The sequence below is a fragment of the Osmia bicornis genome, chromosome 15 (assembly GCF_907164935.1).
Source record: "Osmia bicornis bicornis chromosome 15, iOsmBic2.1, whole genome shotgun sequence".
In the NCBI taxonomy this organism is placed as follows: Eukaryota; Metazoa; Arthropoda; class Insecta; order Hymenoptera; family Megachilidae; genus Osmia; species Osmia bicornis.
This window is the reverse complement of record NC_060230.1, coordinates 3,328,053-3,340,298: the sequence shown is the minus strand read 5'-3', so window position 1 is coordinate 3,340,298 and position 12,246 is coordinate 3,328,053. Positions and strand designations below refer to the sequence as shown.

At 40.5% G+C, this 12,246-nt stretch overlaps 1 protein-coding gene across 3 annotated transcripts in view; it reads right to left on the bottom strand.

Moving 5' to 3' along the window:
* LOC114882871 overlaps nucleotides 1–12,246 on the bottom strand; it is a 241,669-nt gene that overhangs the window by 109,477 nt on the left and 119,946 nt on the right. For all 3 annotated transcript variants that reach the window (XM_029200001.2, XM_029200002.2, XM_029200003.2), the window contains one exon: nucleotides 6,478–6,615. In XM_029200001.2, coding sequence (XP_029055834.2) covers nucleotides 6,478–6,615 — 138 coding nt within the window. The remainder of the gene's footprint in view (nucleotides 1–6,477; nucleotides 6,616–12,246) is intronic.

The window sequence follows — 12,246 nt, the reverse complement described above, 5'->3', positions numbered from 1 at the left end:
GGAATGGCGATCACATTACACTCCGATAGTTATTTTTCAACCCGCTAGAACCATGCAAATAAAATAGTGCATTGAAAATGTTTTTGGTACGTGGACGTGAATATAAAACAGAAGCACTTTAAATATTTTCACAAATGTAAGATAGTTCTTTTTAAAAGAAATTCCTCTGATACTGTTAAAAGGATGACACTTTATAAACAATTTAATAATTTAAAAATATTCTTTGAACTTCTTGTATTCGTGGCACAAAAAATAGGATCATACGGGTAGGAAAGAGTTGGTGGTAGACCAAACGCTGCACAATTCCTTGTCGCGTTATCTTCTTTCTATTCTCTAAAGAATCCCACTACCATAGAGTTAATCAATACGAAAAAAGCCTTTGCTCTGGTGAAAGGGTCCGCGACTCCCTCGTGAAGACGAACTTAAATTGAAAGTGTCCTTTACAATGTACAAGGGAAAGGCGAGAGGAGGAAGCTCGCTGGAAAGTGCAGACTCTTTCCTCGTCTCTTTCCATCCAGTGTATCTGAACCCCACATCACATATCCTTCTTTCTTTCTATCCTTTCTCGTTGCTCTCAGTCTAACGAGTAAATAGCTGAAAGAACTCGTTGGCAAGGAAAAGGAAAGAACAGATGATGGAAGGGTAAAGGGATCGAGGAAAAGAAAAAGTAGCTGTGTAACCAGCTGCTCAGCCCAAGATTGACAGACTGAGACTACTAGGGAGTTGCTGGATACAGTGTGTTTTAATAATCGTGGAAAATGTAAGTAAAAGATTTCGAAAAACAGAATGGAAACATTGGTTGCTCTAAAAGCCACCCCTTAGAAATTTAATCCTGGAACGGTAACGTTAGACTAGGAACGGCTAGCGACGATTAGATTGCGAGAGGACGAGAGTGGACGAATGCTACGGGGAGAGAATGGTGAAATAAAAACGTCCGAATAGCAATTTGCAATAGTATGGTCGCTGGTTAGTGTATACGAAAGGGGAACGAGGGTGCTACTATTCCATTTAACCGGATCACCTCGTACTACACAGACGTATAGTTGTGTTTCTTTTCCCTAATCGAACTATATTCTGTGCTGTTCTTCGTTTCACGAGAGTTATTATTAACACTTTCAACAATTAACCTTTCACTGCTCGTAACGTAGCGGCATCCTAACAATAATCTTCTGAAAATAATTTGCTTCATTGCAATCGTGGAAGAAAACTCTCCCGGCGTTCGAGTCGGTCGGAATCCCACCAAATCCTCGTAATCCGCAATAAATTCCCCCCTTTTTCTAATCGAACTTCCTCCGGTAGCATTTCGCTCTATTCGCTGAGTAAGTTCCATTCGTTTGCTCGTGAAATCGAGTCGAAGATGTCGGGAGCGTTAGGCCCCGATCTTTTCTCGCGAGGCTAACAGCAAGCAAGGATAACGATAGTCGTACTATCCTGCGGACGTGTACGGTAAAGTTTCCGGAAATGAGCGGTTCCACGGACGGCTGAAACATCCTGGCGAAACGATACGATAACGACGGCTCGTTTCGCCGCGACTACCACGGGAACAATCGCGCTGAATGTCTGCGCTAGACAAATGGCGCGAGTTACGATGTACCGCTAATTTTTCTACGCCCCTGAATGGACCGCGATTTTTCCTACCCTCGGTTCGGCTTCTTCGCGGGAAAATATATTACGCTGAATTTTAAGCCGTATTTTTTCGCGCTCGATGTGCTCGCGGATTAATGGCAGGAACTTCGGAGGATTCGTCATCCTTATAGGATCCTCATCACAAAACTACCCGTTGTATGGTTTTGGCTCTTTCTATGGGATTGATTTAACGGCTGCTTTGATATTTGAATAATTTTTTCATAGCAACGTTAGTCTAATTGAAAAAAGAAATTATTCCATTTATCTGGATAGCCCGTCCATATTCGATACGACACAGGGCTAATAAAAATTCATCGTCGCGTGCGTGCGTGTGCTTCGCTCAAATTGCCATCTCTCATCCTCTTTCAACCTGACACACACCCACGTACGTACGTACACAAGCTGATCTGTCTGTACGATGCGAAGCGCGTCGCGGTGCATAATAGAAACTGTGGACGTCATGGAGAAAGCCGGAACCGGAGACCGGTCCATGGTCGAATTTCAACCGACGCTCGTCTCGATCAATTTACTTCTCGCTCGCGGCTGCATATCAATGGGCTGCATCCATCACCGACGAAATCGTCCACCGAAATGCCGTGTAATTAGGTATTCCTGCCGATGCTCGTCTCGCGGGGACGTACCCGTTTGCGATTTAAATCGTATCGACGGGTTTAACGGCGAAACCGAACGGGAATAACCGATTCTATTGGAAATATTCGATGCTCCTTCGAGGTACACTTGGGAAATTGAACCTTCGTTCATTCCTGTTCGGACATTTTTCCTTTCAGAGAGAACATTGTATCTACTGATAGCATCATGTAGAGAAGGATCACGAAGAATGTAATTTGGATTCATTATGCGTTGTAGAATCTATTAATTAATATTATTTTGCACCACGAAACGCAGTAATGCATTCTAACAGAGACAAGCATCGACGTTCCAACCCAAACGGATAATCATGTTCCAGTGAAAATCCACACAAGTCTGCCAGCAACACCTGGGTCTGTGGACATCCTAGCGGATGTCGGTACGGTGAAATCGTATTACTAGTGCATTGTGGGAGCAATAGCTCGCATTAGAGGCAACGAGGTTGTACCATCGAGCTTTCTCCCTCGCACTTTCTCCATATCATTACGTCGACATCACCTTCTCTACTACCTCCGCAACCATCCCTGCATTCCGACACCCACCTTCCCTCCTCCTACAACGAGCATTCTACGACGCTGTTTACGGAGCAGAAGCGAGATAGGAAGCGCGAGGGTCCCTGGATTCCGGAAGTTTATGCATTACGAGGCGAATTAACCCTTTGTGGACCCAACACTTTCGTACTTCATGTTCTATACCGACGGGATATATTTTTATTTTAGTTTAATAATTTAATAATTTAATAATTGCAACAGTTAAACTGAATGAAAAAAAGTTTCTGGTATTAACAGCATAAACGATGCGCATACGGTTTGCTAGGTAGACGACATCGAGTACCTTTTTGTCGCGGAATCGAGTTCTTTTTTTTTCGCCGGTTGGCTTTTTCACGCGTAGGGGGAATTTTCTCTCTCTCTCTGGTCGGGATGCAGGATATGATTCAGCCCCGTCTCGCTTCGTTGTTTTCGCCGTGCTCGAAACTGCAACGACGCTCTCGTTTCGAGGTGTCAGTTTCAGGAGCAGCGAGCGTAGAACGGCGATTTTAATGGAACTTTCAGCGAGACGCGTCTCGATATCTTTTCGATCGATTTTTCTTTTGTTCGCCCTTTCAGTACTGGCTTTTCATTCTATGTTAGCCCCACAACCATTACTTCCAAGTGCCCACCAAGTCCAGGCGAAAGCAACTTGTTCTCGCCTTAAAAAAAAATACTTTTCCCTAAAATAATAATTTCCCACCCCCTTTGTCTTTCTAGGATGAAGAAATGATTGGGTCATTAAGGAATGAAGAGAAGATAAAAAAGATACGCTGACGAAATCACTGAATCTACAAACGTATCTATCGCTACCATATAACGAAGGAAACGTTGTCAGCAGGAAAAAGGTATCAGTATCGGTCCAAGAAGAAAAACGACTAGCAACGGCTTAAAGCCAGAAATGAAGTCCTTTCGAGAACGAGGCGAATCGTGCACCAAAGACAGAGAGCAGAGAAACGAAAGAAATAAAGAAAGAAAAAATGGAGGAACAAGGGGGAAAGGTAAACGAGGAGTCCTAGATACGATCCTTTGCCTCGAGTATTTCATGCTGCTGGAAAAGTGGTCTTTTTCTCCTTCTTTCTCTCTCATTTCAACTCAGTTCTCAGGCTTTTTTCTTCAACGGAAAGTTTCCGCCGTAAAGGCGACAGAAGAACGATACCTTGCCGCGCGAGTAATTGCTTCGACACAAGAATGCAATATTCCTCCTCTGTCTACAACGATTCCCGTATTTTTTTTTTTCTTCCATGGAAGATGGAGGAGGAGGGTTCATCCCTCCAGTGACGTCCGCGTGCCAGTCTGATGTCTTATTACGAGACTGCCTCGCGTCTCGCAGAATTTAATACGGCCACGACGGAATACCTTTGCTGTCTTTCTGTTTGACGAAGCATTTTCGCGGAATCCTTTAATAAATCGCTTTGAAAGGCACGTTTTTACTACCTTCGGATTTATGTACATCTATATCGATGTCATTGGGAACAGATGGTTGCACGGTTATGGTACTTTTTCCCTGAGGATGGTCTTTCTAGATAGATCACTTGGCATTTTTATACTTTTCTGGATCTATATTATCCGAGCAAACTAATTAAGACTAATTGTAAGAACCTAACAATAACCCTTTTTGAATCACTATCTCTTCATAATGACTGATGATTTTACGAGTTTTTCCATCACCACGAAACAATTTTCCTAAATAATTCTATATAAACGTGCAACGATCGATCATATTCTTCGCGATAATTTGCTCAAGTGAAACGTTTCGATCTGGCCAACCCTGACGCGACATTCGACGCAACGAAGGTTCTCGTAACGGGTAATATGCAAATGACATATCGTCATGGTGAAATTTATTCATGGCCGCCCGCAGCTCTGCGGCTCCCAAGTTCTTCCCACCCACGGCTTTCGTGTCCCCAAAATTGTTGTAATGAACTTACACCCGGGCAAAAGTTACACCTTGCTCGGGGACCACGATCACCGGAACAGCAACGATTCACTTTTACGAAGCCCGTTAAACAAACCCCGGAAATTTCGTTCGTTGCAAATCATCGCTGATGAATATTCCGTGCTGTAGTTTATCGTTGGGATTTTATAACACCTTTGGGAATCACTTTCCTGCCTTTTTTTTTTTTAGATTGAAAGATTTTTTGGTGTTTTTTAACCCATTAACCTATTTCTCCCTATGGTTCTCATTTCTAAATTTATTAAACGTGTAAAATTTTCGCGAATAACCAACCGCTATCGGAAAAAGCATTTAGTAATTTGCGGATCATTAACCCAGTTTTTCTCGTTTTTTCTTTTTCCTGAGCCCCTCTTTCCTCGAACGAACCGATCCCAAAGACACGCGACGGCAATTAGGATGTCCGTGTGTCGTGGAAAAAACAAATCGAATACGAGGTCCGACATGGTCAGCCAGATAACACGCTTTTGGCATCGACCACGACACACGCGGCTGTTGGCTGGCCTCGTGAAATTCGATATTTTTTGTTCGCCAGGATAGGCTGCTCGTTTGTTTTACCTCCGCGTGTGAATCAAAGGGTCAAAAATTGCGTCACGTTACCGCATTTAATTGCAGTTATATTCATTTCATCTTGAAAATTTGTACACTTACACAGCATCACATAATCAAATAATTGTGAAAAAAGAGTTAAAGAAAATTTTAATTAACAAGAAAGCATGTGATAACACAAATTGAAAGATGAAATGATTGTTATCTATTCTGAATATTAGTAATTGGTGTGTCTAATTAAGTACAATTATTTTCTTATACCTGTATGCCTGAAAAATGTGAAATTAATTAGGCAAATAATTTTCGTTTTACAAAACCACTAGGAAATTTAATGAATTCATTTAAATTAATTACCACCTGTGGCATAAATGTTCAATAATTACGCGCTTGACGGGAGAATAATAAGAAATACATGTTTGAGCCATATGAAAATATCCTACTATAAAGATGTGTTGATTACTGTACAACCTGTCTCCGGCAAATAATGCGGACATTTTATAGCCAGTGTACAACTGGCACGGTCCCCTTATACTTGTCGGGAACAATGGCTATTATGTAGCGAGGCGTACGCACGGAAATGGCCTCCCTCGATTTGTTCGAACTAGTTGTAACTCACTGTTCCACTATGCCCGTTGACGAGGAGCGCAACAATTACGTTAATGCATTGTCCTCGGTACTCCTTGGTCTAACGACTCTGAACGATCAACGGTCCGCCCTTTCCATCCATTAAATTAAAATCGACTTGAAACGCGAGATTGATTAAAATACGAGACCTTTACTCCTGCTTCTTCTCGATTTATCAGGCGTTGAATCGAGGAAATGAATGCTGACAGAATGATTGTACTGTCCGACGAATACCGTTTCGTTTTGTTAACTTATTACAGTAATGAAATCAAATTATTTATTCATGAAAAGGTACGAAAGTTAAAGAAAGATTCTGATTATGACTTGTTTTCTATAATTAGAAATTTCAATATTCGATATTATAATAATATTCTATTCATTTTAATTTTTGTTTTTTACATCTTCTCATAACGAAAGGTATATTTTTATTTAACAAAAAATGTTGAAGCTTAATGTCAGATATTATGCCATCAATAGAAACGGTATTTGTCAGAAGACCCGGTGGGAGTCTTGTTCAGCATAAAAGTATGAAAATAAAATATCACTTACCCGTATCGTTGTCTCCTGGAACACCAAGACTATCACTATTGTCATTGATGAAGGCCTCCGCCGTCGACGTGAAGGTCTGAGGTGATAGTGTGAGGTCCGGCCCACTCTCACTATCAAATAACTCTAAATTCCCGTTGCCTGGAATCAGACAAAACAACTCATAATTAGTATTTTTGTAACAAACGTAAAAAAGTTCTGCATTCAAGAAATTTCAGAAATATTTTACAAATTTCAAAATTTAAATACAATATTTGGCGAAGTTTTGTACTCTTACGTCGATGACATTAGTATACCTATCCTTCTGAAGTTTCTTACATTAGTAAATTAGAATTATTATATAATCACCATGAGCAATTCATATTAATATTTGTCACATTAAGTCCACGGTCGAAAATAATTTTCCTACACGAACAAATCCACTCGAAATAACGTTTCAGATAATTTTAAGCTACCGTTCCATGTAACTTAAATTAACACACAGGTGATTAATAAATTGGTACGAAACATTTGATCAAACGATCGAAGAATTTCGATGCCAAGAAGGGAGGAGGAGATGACTTCGCTGGATGTTACCCGTAAGAATTCTACGAATCGACCTCGGAAAACGAGACGAAATTAATGAATCGACGTGTTTGACATTTTTTTTTTTTCATTACTCGCGTACACAGACTGGCTGTGCCCTCGTTATTATAGCCACGTAACACGCAGATTCGTCGAATCTTCTTGATGCCAGCTTGCTTGACCTCGAGGTTGGCAAACGGTGTTGACAGATGGACAAGATTCTTCGCGTGTTACGAACGGCATAGCTCAAAAATAATTGGCTACGATATAATATGCAATGGTGCGTGCTTGTTCTCGTAACGTAACCGCGGATATCTCTTATTTCAATCTTTTTACTTATTCATATAGAATGTGTACTTACAAATTCACGTGCTCGAAGCAGGCTCGATTCACAGCACACAAACCTCGACCGAACCGTTTGAAGAACTGGAAACAACTGAGCTCCGGCCCTGCGTCGAGCGCGTGAATTTGTAAACATATACAGACTCGTCTCATCGGCCGGATTATAGAACCGTTCTTATATTATACTTGTTGTCTAATTATTTTCATAGAAATTGTTCAAAGTTTTATATTTTTGTTTTATTTATTAGTAACTGCATATAATGAATGGTTTTTAGTTGATTTGAAATCAGAAGATTATTAATTTATGAATGACAAACTTGTATTGTTGAATTAATTACCTACAAAGACAATGAACCAATTAACTCGAGTTTTCAAACACTCATAGCTGCAGTTATTTTTCATATTAACACGCCAATTAATTTAGGTGGTTGTAAACCTGAACACTGGAATGGGACAAGTAGGATATAAAAATGGTTCAGAGAGTTTATCGATCATTTTCACTGCCATTGTTCCAGGAAAGTTAGATAACGGGCTGTGAGAGCTAAACGAGAACTCGTCAGGTATGAGACGAGTGTCGTTTTCGTATATTCCTCGTCGCACTGACAACAACGTTGAAGCACTCTTACAAGAACTAGCAGCCAGTCGAGGGTCTCTCGAGACCTTAGGTGGCCTTCGTGATCCGAAGACAACTGCTGCCAAGTGGTACCAAACTTTGACTGTGGATTTTGGGTTACAAAGGCCGTCGTCATCGCGTTAAGCGACTTGAACTCTGCTTGTCAGACCCTTGTTACGATCGTCTCGCTTCTCTCGATTATGACAGCTCGAAGATGAACCTACCCCGACTACTAATTGCATGGAAGAATAGTCTGTCAGACTATGCTATCAATTTTTTCTGGTACAATTGATAGGGGGATAGATCAAGTGATTTAAATGAAGAGTGTTTGTATCGTAAAAGTGAAATCCAAAAATTAGGACCTTATTAAATATGAAACATTAAATTATTTCACAATTAAAATGTAAACTACTCCGAGGATATGTATTTAAATATAAATAAAATAATTTTGATTGTGTACTTCGGTATTTTGTGTATTTATTATATTATTTTACCAATTTTTTCCATACGTTTTTCACGTACAACGTATCAATTTCTAAGCACATCTTCTCAACCAACCGAATTTCTATCCCTTCAAGCTTCCTAAACCCAGAAACAACCTTCCCTCGTCGTTTCATTTTCCAATATCATTCCCGTATATTCTATCAAAAGAAGAGAGCTCAAAATAAAAACGAGAGAAGCTGACCAGAATGCAAATCACTTATAACCCAATTACCCATCCGTGGAACTTCCTCGAGCACATCATCAACCCCATTACCGTGCAAAAAATTGTCGAATAAAACGAAAGAAACACACACGGTCGTTCTTGAATCAACCAGTGGTCGGAAATCTCCGAAAATAAACCCAAGTTTCAGAATTCAAAGATAAAATCAAAGTACTGTTAATTCTAATTATTCTAGTAGTAATAATCAGCTATCATTCTTTCATTGAAATTGATAAATGACCAAATAAAAATAAAACGTTAATCAAAGTAAGGAAAAACAAGGCTCGAAAATGAAATTCCTTTGAAAAAAGAAAAGAAAATTATTAACAAAGGAGACCGCTTTATTTCGACCCCGTGCCGAGATCAGAGACCACCCACGCCGTGAAAGGTGAGAGAGAAAGAGAAACGGTGTTGGAACAAGGGCGTTTGAAGACAAGGGGTTGATCAGCGTCGGCCGGAAGCAGCAAGGGGGTGAGAAACGAAGGAGGTGGAAGGAAGCGGGCGCACAACCGAGTTTATTCAACGTGCGAACGAAGCCCAGATATTAATTTTCTCGATGTATATGGATGAGTTCCGACTGGGCCACGCTGTGCACACCAGAGAAAGAAGGATGAACATGAAGAGAAAGGGGTGGAAACAGAGGTAAGCAACGATGCTGCTGCTGCTGCTGTTGCTGGACCCAGGTTGGAGGAAGGTACATAGATGTAGCGGTAGGTGCTCGTACAAAATGGCGAAGGGTGGTTAAATTGCTATCGATCCACCAGCTTCGGGAATATCGTTTACCTTACCCTTGCAACCCTTCTGAAATCCCATTCGCACAGGCATCGATGGGATACGCGATCCACGTTCCTGATTCCAACGTCGTTTCGTTTTTTATCGCTTATGATGGTTTTACCTGGAGCTTCATGTCCAAAGAAAGTATGAAAAATGATATTTTTATATAAATAAATTTTCGAGCTAATCACTAATGCTGGAGAATATTAGGAAAGAATTGTTTAGGGTATAAGGGTGGATTTGATATTTTTGTACAATATGTGTTATATTAAACGGCACGATTTTTGGTTGCAATTTTTTTCAATTTCCAAATTCAACATCGTTACTCCTGTCCAATATTCAAACTAGAATTTTAATCAAATTGAAATTAATGGGGCGCCCGAATTGTTACGCTCTGAAAACGTTTTCAGAAGCACGTTGTCCTGCGTCGAACACCCACGATCGATCCATAGTTGACGATATTCGAGCATCGCAAATTTTGTTTACCTTTCAGCCAGCTATACTGTCAGCTTTCTATCCTGTCAGATATGTATTATCACACACGGATCAAGCCTCGAAAACTCTACGCGCTGACATTTACGACCGATGGTGGGTACCTTCGTTCCCTTTTTTTTTTATTTTACAGTTCGACGATTCGACAGTGTAAACCGTTTTCAATTTCCGCGTGAGAGTTAAATTTATCTACACCGTGGACACGACGAGGCTGCACTAACAGTCAATTGCAGTTCTGTTAATATTGACGATCCTGCTGTCACGAAGAATTAATAGAACACTATATATCCGACGATACACGTCCGACAGTCGGAATTGTTGATGGACGCGATTTCCTGTTCACCTGATCTAATTCGTCATTAGTTTCCTCTCATATTCAGAAAAACGATTCCATCCATTATTTTCGTATTCTAATCGATAACTAGACTGCAGATATTTATGCAAATGCATATTTTTTTTAAACTGACAGTGATGTTCAGTTATAAAGAGTAACAATAAATTTAATTATGCAGATCAGTGTATACGAGAGGTACGTTTCAGCGTATGCAATAAACGGAGCTTCACAGAGCCCTCGATCTAAGAAGCTGTACAAGTTCATAAGCCCTCAAAGCACGAATTCAATGCACTCGTAATCCAAGCGTAGGAAAATTTCTTCCCAAGAAGCCGGCCAAAGAGCAATGAAAAAGCTCCCTCTGTCGGTATAGGAGGACTAGCATCTTCGAAAAGACAATGCAGCCAAAGGTCTGTTCCTTCGAGCTGACGATATGCAAATTGTATTAAGTGTCCGCTTGCCGTGTGCATACTGTATCACCAACGGTATTACGAAACTTAAGCCGTAGCGTGCACAAGTGTCGCGGACTGTGGCTGCCATCTTCCCTTTGTATGCCTTAAACCCGGGCCCATTATCTCGACCAAGCTGGAACCTAAAACGTTGGACCATCTCTAGCTCGACCCCTTTGCCGCCTTTACTCGTCTTTACGAGAATCCTACCAGGAATCCTCCCTCTACGCTCTACGGTGTTTCGCTGATCCTTACGAGTAGCCTTCGTCAACGGACGTTACTGCGCGAAATATTTCTTAGACCAGCTTGCCACGGATAATTAAACGACTTAGGGGCGGACGATAGAGGGGCTTGATGAACTGACGACCAAATTTGGCGGGGTTTCATCTCCGACGGTGAATGCCGAGTTGGGAAAATCGTTCCGAGAAGCTGATCTTCCATCTTTGAATCTGGGGTGAGAATTTTACGAAACATACAGGGTAGAGAGAAAATGATATTACTTTTGTAAATATTGTTCTCTAAGTGTAGAAAATGCAATTTACTGAATTTGATTAACTCTTAATTAACGAAGAAATCAATTAACACCCCATTTTATCTTCAGACTTCTAATGATATTCTCTTCCATTAAAATGTTTCAAATAAGCAGTTAATAAATGATATTAAATACAGCTAATTATTCCTTCTATCTAATTACCTCACCGAATTTAATTAATCCCACTGACTATGTACAGCAGTCTACTGCATAGTCTTCGTTGCTTTTCATCTCGTGTTTCATTTCAAATGATAAAAGAGAAGCCTTGTATCAGTTACCTTTGTGTTCTTAATAAAAATTGTATAAACGCTGAATTTATTCACGAGTTCAAAGATAATTATAGCATAGTTGGGAATTAAACGCCGTTAGAATTTCAATTAAAACGTAGCTGATTGAAACTCAACGGTGGAACTAATTGACAGAGGGCTAAAATTTTCACTTGGAACCGCGCGATGGTGTAACAAGCGACGTGCATCGCGCCTTCTCGTTGCGAAAACGTTTAATCGACAATCACGGCCCGATTGTCGGCCGTCCTATATTACCGCCTTAATTGCGGCACATTAATTATAATGGTATGATTATTGGGCCGTGAACGTGATTACCCCAGCCCGTCTCATGCGCGACGATTAGGCCGTCTTTGTGCACGTTGCGGCTCGGCCCACTAACTAATGCCGACACCTGCGGGGTGCCATCGTTCGATCACCTGTAATCTCTGGATAATAACGCGAAACTGCCATCGAATTCCTGCGATACATTTTCTTCCTGTCTTATTTATTCACATTTTTATCGTAACTAAGAAAAAAAGTCATTGAAAAAATTTATTTTATTTAACTCTTGTAAAGTATCTTGTATGAAATCTTGCGAACATTGATAAGTAGAAGACAGAAAAAGGAGAACGAGGAATATATTGGATTAGAACGTTCTCGACAAACGTGTCGTTGCAAAGAAACGTACAAAGGAGACTGAAAAGTA